This window comes from Pinus tabuliformis, chromosome J (genome assembly GCF_031772625.1).
Source record: "Pinus tabuliformis cultivar Carrire ecotype Pingquan chromosome J, CPIR1, whole genome shotgun sequence".
NCBI classification, from domain to species: domain Eukaryota; kingdom Viridiplantae; phylum Streptophyta; class Pinopsida; order Pinales; family Pinaceae; genus Pinus; species Pinus tabuliformis.
The window spans coordinates 1,223,519,179-1,223,539,243 of NC_142295.1; the positions used below are offsets into that span (position 1 = coordinate 1,223,519,179).

Below are 20,065 nucleotides of genomic sequence, written 5' to 3' on the forward strand. Positions count from 1 at the left end.
ATTTATATTTATTTATTTATCATATATCTTTTCTAAATATGGTATTTGACCTATGGTATTAATAATAATTTGTCCCATGGTATTTCGCCCATAGGCTTCACCTAAATAAAACCTCTTTTTTTACTTTTTGTAAATATAAAGAGGTTTATGGAGTAAATATAAAATTTGTTTTTATTTATTTACCATACCTTTACTTTATATATATTTTATTTATTTACCATACTTTTGAACTACCTATAAAAATAGGTTTTATTTATTTACCATATCATTGGAGTAAATATAAAAATAAGTTTTATTTATTTACCATAACTATGGTTTATTTATATTGTTATTTATTTACCATAATTTTTTTAAAATTTATATTGTGTTTATACATGATAATAATTAAATTTATATTATGCTTATACATAAAAATTAGATTAATTTTTAAATAAAATCAACAATAAATTAAAAATATTAAGGAGAATTCTTGGCATGCCAGTGTTTCCAGAGTAGAAGCAAAGAGATATTGTCAAGGGTATAGTTCAGATTATGCACGCTTAGCCAAAAGTGTTTATAAGTAAGTGAGACCCCAGATTCAATTTCACTTTCATAATTTCTCTTCATCCTTTTTCCCAAATTTAGCATAATTTGCAGGTTCTTTCCTTTCGTGCCTGGCTGATAATAATAATAAGACTGACCAGGTGCTCCATTTTTATCCAATTTCAGGCTGCCCAAAGTAAACAACCAAAAGATTTTAGAATTGGCTAAACTGGACTTCAACATTATCCAGGCAATTCATCAAAAAGAGATGAAGCATGTCACTACGTAATAAACCAACCTAATGATTTATGCTATTATTCCAGAATGTAGTATATATCCACTCTATTCTAATTACTCAGAAATTAGAAAAGAAATTACTTACTCAGTTTCAAATTTCTTATAATTCTTTCTTTGAATGATGAAACTTGTTCTAATTCCTTCTTTGATTGATTCTGCTCCACAGCTGGTTTAAACATTCGGAGTTCCCTTTATTACCCTTCACAGTTGGTTTAAACATTCGGAGTTCCCTTTATTACCCTCCACAGCTGGTTTAAACATTCGGAGTTCCCTTTATTACCCTTCGGTCGAGAGAGGCCCGTGGAATGCTTCTTCATAGTAGCGGCGGGCACGTATGAGCCCCAATATGCCAAATGCAGATTCCTCTTTTCAAAAGTAGCCTGCTTGAATACTGTTCTGGATGATATGTATGATACATATGGAACCCTTGATGAATTGAAGCTATTCACTGAGGCTGTCAGAAGGTAGGATGTTATTGCAACCATCTTCATCTACATTGACATTGTGTATCATCCTAATTATCTTATGTTGGCTCTTCAGATGGGACCTCTCCTTGACAGAAAGCCTTCCAGACTATATGAAACTCTGCTACAAAATCTTTTACGAAATTGTTCACGAAGTGGTTCGGGAGGTAGAGAAGTTACAGGGCGCGAATCATTATTATTAACTATAGATATTCACACCAACATTACCATCAAAATTATTAACTTGTAAATAGATTTTTTACAATACCATGAGTCATTACTAAGCTCTCAATACCACATGCCCAATATGCAAAGCCAGATTATATCTGCATTGATTCTCTGCGAGGATGATGTTTCCTGGAGAGCAGTTATGGCACTCGCTGTTATGGTTGAGGTTTTAGCACTCATTATTTCAATGATTTCCTCAGAAAAACATAGTATGGTGTTGAGATGGGCCGAAGCCATTCATCACGTAAACCTTTTGCACGGTTTTGGCTTCCGAGGAAAGCATCCTTACAAAGTCCAGGAATTGTCGCGAAAGTGTCCATGGCAAGCTGAACTGAGTAGTGCAAGTATTTTTGCGTACTTTTCGTTGCCTGCCTGGTGTGCGGGGCAAAATAATTTGACTCACATGCAACAATTTATTTAGCATATGCACAATTTGGAAGTCACTTAACTCAACTCATCACATTCCCAATTATCTTATGTTGGCTCTTCAGATGGGACCTCTCCTTGAAACTCTGCTACAAAATCTTTTACGAAATTGCTCACGAAGTGGTTTGGGAGGCAAAGAAGTTACAGGGGCACAAATCATTATTATTAACCATAGATATTTGCACCAACTTTACCATCAAAATTATTAACTTGTAAATAGATTTTTTATAATACCATGAGTCATTACTAGGCTTCTCAATGCCGCATGCCCAATATGACACATGTTGATATAGCATTCTCTTTAATTAGTTTTAATTAAATTCATATAAAGAGAATAACTAGGAGATAAATATTAACCCTTTATATATAATACTATTATGATTATTTTAACATATTCCATGAAAGTTAAATATCTATAGTCCACTTAATAATGAGTCATAATTAAATTAAAATTTGGGAAGGCATATTCTAACTAGCATATTCTAACTAGTGTAGCTATATTATTTCACTATGATATAGTTACTAGTGCATCCATGTTAATTAAATGATTATTGAAAATATAAAAAATAATAAAAGCTAACTAGATTATACCTTTATTTTAAATTATTATTTATTAATTATAAAAAATATAATATATAAGGTAAATATATATACATTTAAAAAAACATGGAACAATATTCTTAACCAATGAGGTTTATCCCCACTTTATCATGGAGACTTTTAATTTGTAATCCTTTAATTTGTTTCAAATTGAGGATTCTAATTTTAGAGTTATTTTCCACATATGCACATCACATCAATGAGAATGATATCTTGCTTAGAGATATTTCAAAGGAGAGTCCTAGCAGTAATTACGTGGTAAGGCGTTACTCTTTGAAAAGAACTTTCTAATGTGTCAGGTGTACCTTTTCTGCACCATCAGATCGTGTGTTAGACGATTGAACTGTCATCATCCGTCGGATTATTTTGTTAGTTTGAAAATTATGCGGTATTTTGTTAGTCTGCAAATTATGCAGTTTTATTATTGTAGTTTTTCCATTCAGTTTCAACATCCACGCGTCGCTCTCTCTGGCATCTAAGGGCAGAGATAATTCATTGAACTACAACAGGGGAATGGTTGATAATAATTCAGAGCAACAGATACTAACCAGCATGAAGTTTCAGGAGCCTCTCTTGCGATACCTCGTCAAAACCTTGGAGTGCTTGTAAGTACTGAAATCTCAGAATTAGTACTGAAATCTCGGCAATTCCATGGCCCAAAATGAAAATTTACTTATCTAAAACAAATACCCAAAATTCTTAAATCCGAAAAACTATTCGAACCCTTGAATGAGCAAATCAATCAAAATTTACCACGAAAACCCTAACAATTGAATGTGGGTTGTATATTCTTGTTAGAGTTTGGGAATGAGGTGACTCTATGGAAATTGTACCAGTTAACCGCACACCTTCCCATAGAATTTGGTAGTAAAGTCCTAGGGTTTCTTGAAACATTCCATTTCTCATATATCCTCTCAGCATTGCATTCCAATAAAAGAGATTTCTCGTTGGAATTTTGTCAAACAGTAAGCGTTCATCCGACAGACTGTCGCACATGGCATATAGGTTCACGAGTTTCGTACTAAAGAAAATATTAGGCTCAAAGACGCTCGAAAGCATGTGGGTATAGACTTGTTTTCCCTCTGAGAGAGCCTTGTTTCCAGTACATAGCTGTAATAAAGAATTATAGGTAACAGGTTCGAGTTGAATGCCTCGGTGGTCTGGAAAATTCAGGATTCCTATTGCCTCCTTCATTCGCCCTTCTCTGCAAAGCCAGATTATATCTGCATTGATTCTCTATGAGGATGATGTTTCCTGGAGAGCAGTTATGGCACTCGTTGTTATGGTTGAGGTTTTAGCACTCATTATTTCGATGATTTCCTCAGAAAAACACAGTATGGTGTTTTGATGGGCCGAAGCCATTCATCACGTAAACCATTTGCACGGTTTTGGCTTCTGAGGAAAGCATCCTTACAAAGTCCAGGAATTGTCGCAAAAGCGTCCATGGCAAGTTGAACTGGGTAGTGAAAGAATTAGACGCTAAAGAAAATATCAAGCTCAAAGCCACTCGAAAGCATGTGGGTATAGACTTGTTTTCCCTTTGAGAGAGCCTTGTTTCCAGTACATAGTTGTAATAAAGAATTATAGGTAATGGGTTCGAGTTGAATGCCTCGGTGGTCCGAAAAACTCAGGATTCCTATTGCCTCCTTCATTTCCCTTCTCTGCAAAGGGAGATTATCAATGCATTGATTCTCTGCGAGGATGATGTTTCCTTGAGAGCACCTATGGCGGTCACTGTTATGGTTGAGGCTTTAACATATTATTTCAACGATTTCCTCAGAAAAACACAATATGGTGTTGATATGGGTTGAAGGCATTCTTCACTTAAAAATTTTGCATGGTTTTGGCTTTTGAGGAAAGCATCCTTGCAAATTCTAGGAATGGTTGTGAAAGTGTCAATGGCAAGCTGAACTGAGTAGTGCAAGAATGAGCTTATGTCCTTTCGTTGGCAACATATTTGTGGAAGGATTAGAATGATTTAGATGGCGGTTGATCAGGTAATTTTCTTCAAAGACCCAGTAATATTCTTCAAAGACCCTAAGAAGAAAGATCTCAAGTCCAGATATAAATACAATTCTTGTATTAGCTTGGCCACTTGATTGCAGTCAAACCCTCGACTCAGCCAATGTGAGCATAATGTCGAAGTTGGAGCTTTCTCGATCGATAACTCAGTGGGACTCTAGTCTATTTTACCATGAACCCTCGTCACTATCAATCAAGTTCGGCACCACCCCCTATAATATAATAGAAGGAAAGGGGATATTAAACAGGCTATAGGAGAAATCACTCACTTTCGCCGCCAACAGGTAGGTGTAAAACCCCGGGGTTTATCAAATCTTTTGATCCCTCACTTGTAACTCTGGTATTTGGCTATGTTTGTAATAAATGCTTTTACACCTCATTTTGTATCATAATGTCGAGCATAATGTCGATGCTGGAGGAGATTGCAAGTCTTTCCCGGTTCAGTTTCAAGAAGTCTGAAGACTGTAAGGTGAAGTTGCAGGGATGGAGTAGGGGCATTTTTCTATTGACACCTAGATTTTCGAAGTCACGCCCTCGCTCTTCATGGTGGAGCTTAGGAAGATCGGAGGGGATTTTCTAGAATACAGTAATTTCTATAGTCACGATCTAAATCCTGGCCTCAAAGACATCATCTGGACATGGGATGGCAACCGATAATAAATATATATTCACTGCGTATGCTGCATGATGATTGTCCACTTTAAAACTATTTTTGAGTTAAATGATTGGTTGAATCTGCTGCTCTATGTTGATTGTAAATATATTCCTGGCAGAATTGATAGGATTGAGATGGAGTTGTTTCTGTCCTTTCGTTGTCAATATATTTGTGGCAGGATTAGTAGGATTTAGATGGCAGTTGATCTGGTAATCTTCTTCAAAGACCGTGGGAAGAAAGATCTCAAGTCCAGCTATAACTACAATTCTTGTATTAGCTTGGCCACTTGATTGCAGTCAAACCCCACCCCCTTTTAGCGTTGACATAATGTGTTTGGAAGCCTCATTTTCTATAGGATTCATCTAATTGTTCCAAGCTCTTAAGATATGATAGAATTCTAAATGCTCAAAGTAAGTGGTTCTAACAAATTTGCCATCCACTAGAGGTGAGAACCTTAAAACTAAGATTAACTTAAAGTTGTTATGTTATGAATTTTCTTCATGAGTTTGAGGCAATGCTAATGCATTATTCACAGAAATAAGGCTGAATATTCTTATGGGTTGATTGTTTACACCATCCTTTAATGGTGGAAAATATTTCAAACAAATGTTTTTTGAACTGGCTTCCTCTTATTTACCTTTAGCACCATTCAATTCAGTGACCTTCTGCTTAGAAGTGGTGAGTAGGGGGTGTATATTCTGCAAAAGTTGTGAAAGCACAATTACAATCATAAGCATGTCAGTGAGAGTTCTGAGCTGACCATTGATGAGCAAGTTAATTTTAGGCGAAAGCTTTATTAGCACTATTTTTCCACTCAAAAAAATCTAGAGGAAATTAAAAGTAAAATATTTTTGCATAGATTACAGAAAAAGATAAAATGGTACTTCAAGATGCTCCCAAACACACTAATTATTATAGATCACTGTTATCTAAACTTGATTTCTTTAACAAGAACCTGAATAAAGACATAAATCAGTTATAAATTTATTTTAATTGACGGAGACACCTAATATGAACTTTTTCATAATGATACCAGAACTTTTACTGGACATTTCTGAGAAATAATCATTGCTCTATGCATAACACATAGAGCGAAAATAATTCGTTTTATATGGTGTATAGTTCTTTGCAAAATAACCCTGATAATGGGAATTCGAGGACAACCACCACTATGGAGCTAAAGCCAATTTAAGGACACATCACCTGGATATTTGAAATGGGTGCAGAGTAAGAGTTTGGCTTAGTGCTTAAGGATGAGCACTAAAGGGGGTTTATGAAATCTTTTGAGATGAGGAATCATTCATTAACTCTCAAGATAAAATAGGTTGTAGTCTAAAGAGGTAATTTTTTCCCCTTTTCTTAGGCTGAATTTTCAGTTGATTTTATTTGAAATTTAGTTAGAAATTGGGAAAATTATAGTTGCAAGTTGTTGAATCTATTCATTTCGAAATTTGAAAACACAATTTAATTAACAATGTTATAATATTAGTATTTCCTGATTCTGTAAAAAAAAACCAAAAAAGTGGCAACATTTGTCTAACTTCTAGAGTCGCTTTCTTCCAAATGATAGCCTTTTGATTTGAAGACCTTGTTTGACTCTCTTTCTTTGGAAGAGGGAGCAGGTTAGCAGGGAAATTTTGGTTTCAAAGAAAGGCAATTTCTTGGTGTCGATGGTATTCCTCTGGGTTTATCGAACTAATTTTGTTCTAATTATAAATGGTTTGGTAGAATTTTATGAAGAGGCTATATTTGGCAGTACAGATTTTATAAATTTGTTCTAAAGCCAAATCATAAATTACTGTGAATTGCATAGCCATTACGTTGCTTCATGTCATCTTATAAAAATTTTGTATTCTACCAAAGAGGATATATTGAAATTCTAGGAAGAGTCTATATTTGGTGGCGCTTTGACTAGAGGTCTTAGTCTTAATAAATATACTCCCAAGCCATATGATGGATTAGTTAATGTTTCTAACAAATTTTAAATGTGTAACCCTCGGTGATTATTTTCTGTCAAAGTGGCTTTGTTTTTATGATATTATTCTTTTAGGAACTCTCATTCCTAGTTAAGAGGAAATGTATTAGGTGAAGAATTTTGATTACAATGTTGCTTTAATATTGATAGATTTTGAATAACGTTTTGATAGGATTAAATAAGTTTTTTTTTTAAATGCTAGGATACAATATACTTAATATTTGGAGAAAATTTTACCGTGATCATATTTACTTTAAGGATAGACTTTATTGAATCTAAAATATAAGATTTAAGATTTGAAGAAACTTTATAATAATGATTAGTGTTTTGTTCAAAGATGTTTCTACTCATATGGAAGTTAATGACAAGTTACTAATAATGTTTATCTTCAAAGATCAATCAAACAATGTTGTCTTCTTATTTTAGTGTTTTGTTTCATATGTTGAAGCTCCACATTATGTCTCAAGAGATTTATTTTTAGGGCCCAAGTTTATTCTTACCTAATTAGTAAGAGCTCCTCCCCTACTAATTTAGATAGAAATGGATTACCCTTCTATATATTATGCCTATAATTGTTTATTTAAGAAATTTGATACAAAACTTACTAAATGGTATTAAAAGGTTTTTTAAGTGGCATAAAGATTTCAAGCATGTTTAGAAGTCATATAATCTTTGCATATCAATTGTGCTTCTTGTTGGTTTTTAACAATTTGTCATTTTAAAAATCAACAATTCTTGTTATGGTCATTTTGAAAAAATAATAATGAACTATTTTATTTAATATTGGGTTGTTTTGTTTCAATTTTCCGGGTCATGGCCTTTCTCAATAAAGGCTCTCGGATACTTGTTAGATTGGAAAGTTCACTAGGTAAGGTGAACAAATATCTATTTCTTGGGTCAAATGTCAAAGACCTAAGTCATGCTCACTTTGCAAATGATCCCCCTTCCTCACAAGAAAAAGGAGATTGAGTGTTTAAAAAATGTGATGAAATTCCTAGATATCTTTCATATATCCTTAGGGTCTGAAGATTCCATGGACCAAAACTATGTCATATAAACAATGCTAACGAGATTCTAAATTAATTAATGTAAGTTGGTTGTAGATTCAATTTAGGTAGATCTTTAAATTTCTAGGTATCCCTTTCTTTTTAGGCCTCGACAAAAGAGTTGTGGCAAGTTCTAATTCAATGAAATGAACAAAATGTGACAAAATGGATTATGAAGTATATGTTCTCAGTAGTTAGACATCAAATTTATATGAATGTCCTAGCTTCTACGCATGTTTATTATTTCCTATGTTAGTGTTCCTTGGCCTTGATTTATAGTATATTGGAAAAGGTTATGAGATATTTTACAATATTAAGCCCAATGCATGCCTTGTCATATAAAATCACATTGTCCAAGGTAAATCAATCTGTCAAATAAATTTTTCATCTTTTGGGTGAATTATGTTAGGGCATGTAGAATCTGTCATGCATAGCTTCTCTTGAAATCTTCAACATGCAACCTTAAATAACTATGCTAGAAATACCATCTATATCAATGACATATGATCACATGATGTGTCACCATTGGCATACCACCCAACAACACTGCATTATGCAAATTGCTAGCAATACTATACTCAATGTATATTCGACATTTTTTGTAAAATTATGTCCGATATGAAGAAATGAATCAGGAAGAAATTCAATATGTCTTATGAAAATGTCACTAACTATCCAGGTCTGTTTTTGCTATGTATGCACCCTAGATACACCGAACAAAAACTGATACACATCAAATATTTTACTAATCCCCTCTGCTTTTGCATTTGTCCATTTTTCTCTATCAAACACATGCTTGTCACAAAAGGCAAGTAATTTCTTATGCTTGCAGTCACACGGTTTTGTATGAGATCATTTGAAATTAGCATTACAATAATCAATGCAAGAACAGAGTCCATTCGAGAAACAATGGAAACAATTTGCATCTCTCACAACAATTCCCTTCCTGGTGATCATCAGAATGAGCTTTGTGGCATTGTGGCAGCGCCCACAAACGTGAAGGTTCTTGGTAATCTGGATAGCTGATTTAGGCATCTGTTGATAACCAAAAGCAATGGCAAGCTTCTCAATGTGGCCATAAATTATTTGCGCCTTGTCCTAATCATCTACCTCCTTGACAAAGAGAGACCCTTCTTGTGATTATACCGAACCTTGATCACTATAGTCTCATTGAATTTCTCATTGTTGTACCAAGACAGAGTTTCACCCTTGACAGTGAGACAAAACTCCCATTTTCTATTGCCACTCATGTACTAAACAATCTCATTGCTTAGTTTGGTCATTTGGCAGACATTAATAAACTTATATTATCTTATATACATTTATTACTAAGTAAATGCACATATAACATGGGGCATGTACTCTATAAGCGATATTTCTTACCTTATCCATTATCTCAAAAGATTCATATCTCAAGGCTTTGATTTTCTTCTATGGTCTTGTTGACATGGGAAAATGTTCCTTGTCAACTTCATAGGATTATTGGGCAAAAGGCCCAACAACCAACTACCATAATCTAGGATTGATGGGTTAAAAATGAAATGCAACTAATAATGCAATGCAAGTGTGCAATATGAAATGTAGCCTAACTAAATCCTATTTAGAAGTAAAGAATAGGCTGACATTAAATGAAATTAAATACAAATGCTAAAAGAAACAATCCACTCACTACAACCTATGATGATGAGGATGGTTGGGCGATGCTCGTCATGAAGCTCATGTAATTGGTGTATCTGGTAGAGGGGGTGTGGGCAAAACTTTCTTGCTTAAAATCATCTACAATACCTACAAAAAAGAGGTGAGTCATTTTTTTATTTCGTCATTTGGTTTATAGTTTGTGGGAACTTTGAAATTGAACAGTTGCACGCTTCCATTGCGGAGGCTCTGAATTTAAGTCTGGAGGAAACTACTAATGCTGATATTAAAAAGATGAAATTGACTGCATCTCTAGAAAGAAAGAAGCGAGCATTAAATCTTCCCGGAAGAAGATGCAGGTATGGTTGAGCGATGCTCGTTGCGAAGCTCGATACAACCTCCATTTAACCAACTCTAATTTTAACTCGTCCTCCCTAAATATCTATATCCAAACTGTCTTCCTAGATTCTAGGAAGAAAGAGTTTACATAGTGGATATTGTTTTGCCTCTTAAATTCCCCTAGCCATGATCTCATGTTTGCCTCTATGGATTCCCTCACCTAGATCTAAATCAGTCGAAGAGGAACAAACATATATGGATTTATATATACATACGAATAAGAGGCAAATTGGTTCTAAATGTTCTCTAGTAATTTCTAGCATATAAATTTTTTACCATCATGTAGGCTCAATATAGTATCATTCAAGGCCAATATACATCGACCTTAAACAAAAGCACCCACACGTTTCCCATGTAAAGTATTAATGTATTAACATGAGGCTTAGGCATCACTCGTGAAGCTACCAACAAAATGGAGATGATACCTTGGATGAACAGTTGATTAATGAGCTACCTCCTAGCTTTCATGATGAGGATTCATTTATAGTTTTTAGGGATCTTTTCCTTCTATAACAAAATTGGAATGGAGGCATGAAATTTGCAATTGAAACTACAAACTTAGTTGTGCTTAATGTCAAGCAAGCAAACCTAATGGAAATGTCATTGTTAATATAGGAATAACATAGGTTATTGGAGAAACATTTTTTTGAGATGACACAAATTAAAACAACAAAAGGAGAGGATACAAAATTTCATGAATCAAGACTCTTATTATAAAGTTTTCAAACATAATGTGAATGAATTTGTCCTTTACTTTCACAATTGTGAGGAACCAATTGTGCCACTTGTTATTGACTTCTTAAATGATATTCTCACGAACAAGGATTATGATGCCAGTATCATCATGGTCAAATAACAATTAGAATGGGGAATTTCACAATTGTGAGGAACCAATTGTGCCACTTATCATTGACTTATTAAATGATATTCTCACGAACAAGGATTGTGATGCCAATATCATCATGATAAAAAACAATTAGAATGGGGAATTCATAAGTGGCGAGAAAGATTCAAGATTTAGATGACATCATCAGATGGTAAGAGCAATACAATTTTACCCCAACCAATGTACACTCCTTTCTACAAAGTGAAATATATTGGTTTTCTTCCAACATTTATTAAACCAAATTTATGAAATGCATTTAAACACATTGAGTCACTGTGGAAAGAGAATGATGGGCACCTAGTTGAGGTTATGAAAATGATTGAGTTAGATAAAATACAATGGTCTTAAGAGACAAAAAATAATACCATTCTTTTATAGTTTGGACATTTTACACGAGGGAAATAAGGATAAGAAGCAACAAGGAACTAAATTAACAACATTTACTTTGTTATGAAATGTTTGATTTAAATCATTTACTTATAAAGGTTCTAGAATCTTAATGAAGACCATTTTCATAAATCCTTCACTTTGAACATACCTTGGTTGGAATCTGACATATGATAAAAAAGAGACACCAGTAAAGAAACAAAATTGCATAAAATTTTGACTTCTTTCTTCTATGTTATTGTTTCTTATATCATTACCTTATGGCGTTTCCTTTGCAACATGTGGTACAAATGCTAGTTTTACTTATTTACAACTTTTTTTAGAGTAAATATAAAAACAAGTTTTATTTATTTACCATAATTTTTTAAAAATTTATATTATGTTTATACATGATAATAATTAAATTTATATTAGGTTTATACATAACAATTAGATTAATTTTTAAATAAATTAAACATAAAACCGACATTAAATTAAAAAAATTAAATATTAACCATTAATCTACCCAACTACTTAAAATACTAAGTCTAGCTTATAAGTTATTAAATATACTCTAATAACTTAAATTCACACACTCTATAAAATAACCTTGCTGTAGTGAATGAATGAGATTTTAAGATCCACCGATTCGGATGATTAAAATCTGTCTGAATAATTCGAGTCAAATCAGCGATCGGAAGATTAGTTTCCTTGTTCTGCGATTCTTTGAGTGCAAAAGGTTCTATTTGAGAATTCCCTAAAAGGGTTCTCTATAAAACGGGTTTGGGTTAACAACTCCACTTTGAAGGCGACGGAATTAAGCTGAGCAGCTCGCAATGGCGCTGGATGAGCAGACAAACAAGCTCTTTAGAATCCGACGTACAGTTCTTCAGATGCTCAATGACAGAGATTATCTCGTGGGTGATTTTGAGATCAACACGACCAAAGAGCAGTTCCTGGATAAGTTCGGAAAAGACCCAAAGAAGGAAGATCTTGTTATCAATAAAGCCAAGCGCAACAATCCTTCAGAACAGGTCACTGCATTTATTAATACCTATCTTTTTTGTATGCCTTAACATCGATACGTTGATTGATTTCAATTGGTTTTTAACTTCTGCAGTTATTCGTCTTCTTTCCGGAAGAGGCGAAAGTGGGAGTGAAGACCATCAAAACATATGTGGAACGTATGAAATCTGAGGGTGTGTTTCGAGCTATATTGGTGGTGCAGCAGGCCTTGACACCTTTTGCAAGGCAAAGTCTCCAGGAGTTCTCGGGAAAATTTCATTTGGAAGTATTCCAGGTGGGTTTCTCCTTTTCCTTGTATGGGTTTTCTGTTTTTTTCAGGTTATTGATTCCCGAGATATTAAGAAGATTTCTACTCAAGAATTGGTAATGTCTTGGATGTTTTCTACTTTAAAAGTGCGGGTGTTGTAGATATGTTGTTGTTGACAGTGGAGCTTTGAGGCTGTGAACCCATTTTTGGGCATTAGCATTTTTAGGGCCATGATTCATTGCTAGGTCTAGGGTTTTGCAACAGCTCGGGCGTGGGTAGCAACAGTCATTTCATTCCTCGGTCATCAATGTAACCAAGTACTTGGCATGTGGACTCTATTGGTCACTGACATCCTGCTTTTTATAACATAATTTGACTAACTCCCTCTTATGACAATGTGGCAAGCAATCCTTTCCCCAATCTGGGATTATTACAATGGATGTAGCTGGCTTACAATCTTTTAATTTGCAAAGTTTTGCTCAAGTTTGTTATGGGTTTACTTCGTGTTCTTGCTCCATTGCCCGACTGAGTTGTTCGCCAAGCCAAGTCATGTGGTTGTGTTGGTCACTAAATGATGCCTAACTTCCAATCTTTACTCTCAGTGTTACATGGGGTGCTCTCTTTTAAACTTTTAATTTCCAATGTCTTTGTCAAGTTTGTTATGATTTTGAATTACACTCTTACTCTCTAGTCTCACTTAGCTGTTTGCCAAGTCAAGTCACGTGGCTATGCTAGTCACCAAACATGAAATTTTCCCATAGGTTCCATCTCTTACTGTCCGTCCTTTACATTTTTTTTTGCAAATCACCTTTCTTTAAGATCAGATGGAAGCATTTGTCCGGAAATGTTGAGCACCACAGGAAGCTCATTTATGCGATTGAAATGGACCTCAAGGTGCAAATCACTCTACATATGCACTTTCAGTCAGCTCGTACATCCTTCACCTCTGTTTTCGAAATCTGTTCCCCTTAAGCTGAAATAAAAGCTTTGCAATTTCCTGAAGATGTTGCACACCACAATCGGTCCCTTATGCAGGTGGAATGGACCTCAAGAGGCAAATAATTGAACAACTGAACTCTCATTTAGCTTAGCTGTTGGGACAGAGAGTTACTCTGTCATTGCAGGCTGCAGCCTGTGCATTGGTATCATACGGAGTGTCTGTTATCAATGTAAATATGATCCGTGGGAACTTCGATTAAAAGAACTATTACTCTTACCTTCTTGGCTAATGCTTCAATATTTGTTTAGGTGATGTTTCTTTGTTCTATAGCTCTGTTCAATGTAATACCCTTCTTCCACCTCCTTGTTTGGATATGGATGAATTTCGAATTCTTTTATATTTATATGGTTAAATTTCAGAATCCTGCTAAGAGTTTGAATTGAGGTTTCAGTACCCTTCTTTCTTGAAGATGTTGTAGAAGGCTCAATCCTGACTGACCTCAGGGTGTTCTCAGACGTAGAAAAAGGAGTTTAAAGAAGTGCAGCAGTGTGTGACATGCAAAACGCAGCTCAAATGTGCAATACATTGAGATGTTAGAAACATGGATTCATACAACTTAAGAGCACCCAATTTTTTTTATGCTGTTATATTTTGTGAACCGTGATTGCCAAAGTGTTTGGGTGTGATTCCGTGTACTTTTATTTTTCCCAAATTTTTGGCCATAGCCCTTGAACACCAGAAAGCCCACTCTGTATTGCAAAGAGGGCACTTACCTAGGGTAAGAGATTCCATGCCCACGGTATCCAAACGAGATCCAGGTTGAATATAGCTGTATTTTACAGTCTCATTAATATGTATGCCAAATGTGGCATTTTGAGGGATGCTTGCATACTGACTGTGTCAAAATCCCCAGATGAATGTGGTTGTAGAGCCAACTGTTTCATGGATTGATGGAATATGGTGTTTGATCTGTAAACTGCTGTGGATATTCAACTTGAACAGTTCATCACAACAGATCTTACAATATTATGGAATCTTTAATTATGCCATTTATTACCTTAAATCTCAGATTTAATATTACTAGTGTAACCCTCAAAGTTGTGAAAATAACTGAAGATGAAATGAAAGAAACAAGCAAACGGACACACTATCCACACAAATGAAGACAATATGTGAGTTGGGAAACCTAATTTGAGAGAAAAGTTAAAACCCAGCTAGAAGGCGAGTTCTATGCTCCACTATTTTTCTGTTTTTCTTTTCAATTATGAAATGCAAGTACAAAGAAAGGGGCACTTACAATGGAGTTGCCACATATATTGTTAACTGGATGGCTGTTACAAATCTTCAACCTTCTTTGTTATACTTCAATATTCCACTCCTAGATGCTCTAATTAATGATCAATAACACTACCAAAAGAATGTAACACCTGCATTTTTCTAGTTCTCTAGTATTTAACATAGCTTGATAGTCATCTAGGGTTAGGGTTAGGGTTTTTGCATATCTCTACCCTCAGTTAGTGTTAAGGTTTTGGACCCTTTAGAATCTTTTTGAAAGTCCATGTGATTACCCCCAAATGTGTTAGTGATGGAGTTTGTCATGATATCCATTTGGTATGATTGTGGTTAATAGGGAGGTTAACTTGTGGGAGGCAAAACTTCCTCATGCTAACTTTGGTTGAGGTGATTTTTGCCTTGTTGGAATGCTTTCAATGTGCAAAACAACATCAAGGGCCGGGGAGATATGATCACAAAGTTTTGACCCAAAAAGTGTTGTTTGATCCATTGAACCGGCTCTAGAAGCTTCTAGACTCCAAACCACCAAACTAAGACTTGCCCCTAAAATGCGCCCTACAAGCCAATTCCTCTAATTTTTCCACTTTGAAAGGGTTTGATGTTTGCATTTTCTAAGGGCTTCACTACCATAATTATACTGTAAGATCTTTTGATTATATTATATAAAGCACAAGGCATGCCTATGTTATAATTTTCTGTGATTGGATTTGAGCTTTGATACTTTAATGTTTTTTTGTTTTTTGTTTTGTTCTCTAATGTTGGAGCAATAGGTAGCCCTTGTCCTCTGGTTTCCAATGATGGGCCATCTCTACCTAGACAAAGAGACATCGCTTAGGCTAGATCCAACTCTTCTAGGTAGTTCTCTATTGAGAGGTTGCTTCCTTTGTCCTAGGACGGTAGAGAGTTGCCCTTTTGGCATTGGATACATCAATGAAGGATAACCCCTCCTTTCCTCCTTTCAACAACAAAAGCACTTAAAGCCTGGAAGCCCTTTCCTTTGTACTCTCTTCTATGGCTTTGTATTTCACTTTGGCTTTTCTCTAGTAGAGCTTAGATCGTACAGGATAGCTTTGCTTTTATAGGGGTGACTTTTGAACTCTTGCTATGTATTGTCACTTGTGTATTAACCATTGAGCAGTCTTATTGGCCTACCTTAGTCATTTGTTAGAGATTAATAAACTTATCTTGAACTATTTAAGCTCACAAAAAGTGCACAAAGTACATTATTTAAGTGTTCTCAACATGGAATAAAGGCTAATCACTACTAATTCTACACACGGAGATGGATAATTTGAAGGCTAGGTTGGATTAACATGTGGACATATTGGTCCACAGATTACTTTGTGTTTTTTCCTACTTTCGTCTTCTTCGAGAAAGTAAAAAGTGATTTTATATAATAATAATAACCATCTAATTATAAGGTTGCAGCCTAGCCAAACACTAATGCATGATATCCCTTGTTTTTGTCATAAGGGATCCCCTCCATGCAACGATCTGAATAAAGTCTATGTGGGTCTACATACCCTACTCTCATTTGGATTTGAACTTGTGAGAAGGAACACATGTTCTTAACTTTCAGGCCCACTCAAGTTGTACTGAGTTGTCATTTTAAGTAAGTTTTCTTATCCACCCAAATATCTAAGCTCATGGTGGCTTGTCTTAGACTCTAGTAGATTGGGCACACTACCAGGTTTAACCCTTCATGAAAGTGGATGGAGAGAGAGGCTCCGTCTCATTGAAAGGTATTTCAGTATTTGAGAATGTTTAAAGATTATTGTCTGAATATATCTGCATATAACCAATATGGATACTTGAATACATGAGCAATACATTGGAATACTGGGTATCAAAGCATTGGAGGGATGTTGCCTTAGATCATATATTTATATAATTTGTTCTTATGCAAAATTGAATTATTAGTCTTCATAGATGCCCATTACTTGCATTGCTATGTGTTTGAAAGTTTGAAACCATTCAACATTATCATATATGTATACGCTTGACACCCTTATATGAGGATTCTTACACGTGTAATTATCAACACACATATATTTGTATATATTTGTATGCTTACATATATGAATGTATGCATGCATGTATTTGATAATGTTTAAAGATTATTGTTTAAATATATCTGCATCTAACCAATATGGATACTTGTATAAATGAACAATAAATTGGAATATTGGGAATCAAAGCATTGAAGGGAAGTTGCCTTGGAAAAGAATTTCCAACACTTTTTTGAACTGTGGACCCTGACAAAATATTGATTTTTTAATGAGTAAACCTCCAAAACCCTAAACATCTAAAGGCTAAAACCCTAAATCCCATTCCTGGTCAAGGTCTGCACACAAGGTCTGATGATCTGATCTATCATTATGGTCACGATCTGATCTCTTCTTGTGTGCTACGCTGTTTCTTACATCACCCATACTATAATTCAGTGCTGCCATAGCATTGAAGAAAACAATTTTATTAATTTATTAACTGCACATTATTGACAAGGTATTTTACTGGTGCTTAGAGTTCGTTAGTAGTGCATGATGCCTGCTTTACATCAGTTTACTTCTTATTTAGGAAGGAATATCAAGATGAGAGGACAAGTTCATCGCGGGTGCTTAGAGTTAGCTATTGCTGGTTGCTTAGCATGATGCCTGCCTTTCATCTATTCACTTCTTATTCAACCAAGAATAGCAAAATGAGAGATGCTTTAGGTTCCTTTTGTGATATGCTGGCTGCTGGTTTTTACTTGTATTGGTTTGTGTCACCCAAAGGTGATAATATAATTCATCGTTCACTCTGTGCAGGTCAAAAAATGTGGCACAATTGTTGTGTGGGCCTGTTTAACGACATATGCCTAGTTGCTTTTCCCTGAGAGCATTTGTGCTTGTATTTATTTGTTTGGGTTGTAACTGCTTCCAAAACTGTATCTGCTAGGACTTGCTTGTCTTCGGTTTTACTGGTATTGTTGGTGACTTTTTATTTTATTATCCCTGTTAACATAAATATAATTTCTTCCACGTTTTTTTAACAATTGCAGGAGGCAGAGTTGCTTGTTAACATAAAGGAACATGTTCTTGTGCCAGAGCACCAAATACTCACTCCTGAAGAGAAGAAAACATTATTGGAGAGATATACTCTGAAAGAAACACAGGTCTGTTTCTCTCTGGTGCTGACAGGTTTGCTGATTTTGTGATGTCTTAGAATTTTGAATATGGAATGACTGACTCCAATTCCACATAATACCGTACTGAAATGATGTTTTCTGGTGAAATCTCTAATGACATCTTTGTTCTTGGTCTTTTTTGCTTATTGCGTGAATCATCAGTCTTTTGTTACAGTTATGTTACCCGGTCTATTTTTTTAATAGGCGGGCATTTTGAGATACGTTCTTGGGTATTACCTGTTGGTCGCTTTTGTTTCCCTTAGTTTTTATGGGTATGACCTCCACATGTATTTTAATAGCTGAAACTTAATTGACTAATACATCTTCATTGATGTCATTGTCTACAGCTTCCACGAATGCAAGAGTCTGATCCTGTTGCACGGTATTATGGGCTCAAGCGTGGTCAAGTTGTTAAGATTATCCGACCTAGTGAGACGGCTGGAAGATATGTGACTTACCGTTATGTTGTTTAAATCTAGTTTGAACATGATCAAAGTTTTAACATTTTGAGTGACTGGTACTTCGGCTAAATAAACTCTTTTAGCCACTTTGGAGCCTTGTAACAGTGCTAATGATGAAATCTGTTGAATGGATGTGTTTTTGTATTATAGTTCCATAAGCCAGCCAGTCTAGGCAGGATTGAGGCTTAAACTATAAACTTCATTAATTTATTTCTTACTGCAAGTGCTGCAATTATGGAATCTGAGTAAAATTGTGAAAGACAGGTGAACTGATGGCCATTATTCTACATCTCTCTGGCCTGTTTAATGCTTGTCATCTTCCATCAGTCATCTGTGATTTCATTCCATCATTTTTAGTTTAGTGAAATTTGAAAAAGTGCTGTATCATTCTGTAGATGCAATTTTGAAGTATATGATTTCCATCCATGCAGCGTACCTATACATTGCTTTTTACATGGACTAATTTATTGGTTCTGGAATAAATACAATTGAGTAAATGCTTGTTTCATATGGTTGTCTCATAACTGCCGTGTTTCATAATTATACAATAGTGTGACTGTTAGGCAACTTGCAAGTATTTCCATTTGTGAACCTTGTGTCTTAATTCATCTGATATGCTTTTCCATGGTATAAAATTTAAAGTGATTATATTGTGGTACATGAAAAATATTTGTTTCCAATGTGTCGATGGAAATACCAGAGATTATGATTTGTATGATTATGGCTGCTCCATATTATATTTTCCTTTCAATTGTCTTACGACCATTGAAAGCCTGTTTTTTCATAGATGATGAAAATTGCCCAATTATAAAAACTATTTTTTTGCATGGAAGTTAATCACTAATCATTATGGTCTAATGGGAGGTTGTGAGCATCATATCAATCTACGCTTGAATTTATTATGCACCAGATTCATGACTTGTCATGGATTTGTGCAGAATAGTTATTGGTTTTACCAATTCTGTGGTAAAATTTGAATTCGATGTTGTGAATACAAGGTACCAAGGTTTTATATAGCCCAAGTTCCATTAGATATTTGGTTTGAGACGATTTCGAAGGTTAATTCTTTTATTCTTGGGTCCTAATCATAATACTGCCTTGTGTAGATCCCTAAATCTTGTGGCCAAATGCCTCCAAAAGTACAGTTTGACCCTATGCAATGACATCCGCTAGAAGACTCATGAATCATGTGAACGTAAGCTAGCCAACATCTTTAACTATGCCAATTCTTTGGATATGTTGTTAAACCATCTACACTAAAGACTGGTTATCTTGTAATAAGATGGATTTGACCATGTTGAACGTTCTTATCCTTTGCATTTCGAAATCATAATGACTAAATATGTCTGACCAGTTCAACAGCTCTGTAGAATGAATGAATGAATCTGCAGTGTAAATGCTGTAAGTAGTG

The 20,065-nt window shown here is 34.9% G+C and overlaps 1 protein-coding gene across 1 annotated transcript; it reads left to right on the top strand.

The window, feature by feature from the left end:
- The first annotated feature begins 12,136 nt into the window (after positions 1 to 12,136).
- On the top strand, positions 12,137 to 18,894 carry NRPB5 (Eukaryotic rpb5 RNA polymerase subunit family protein). The gene is made up of 4 exons (XM_089379220.1): positions 12,137 to 12,555; positions 12,642 to 12,821; positions 18,068 to 18,181; positions 18,541 to 18,894. The coding sequence occupies exons 1-4, from the start codon at positions 12,358 to 12,360 to the stop codon at positions 18,664 to 18,666; spliced, it is 618 nt and encodes a 205-aa protein (XP_089235346.1). The 5' UTR covers positions 12,137 to 12,357; the 3' UTR covers positions 18,667 to 18,894.
- The last annotated feature ends 1,171 nt before the right edge of the window (positions 18,895 to 20,065 follow it).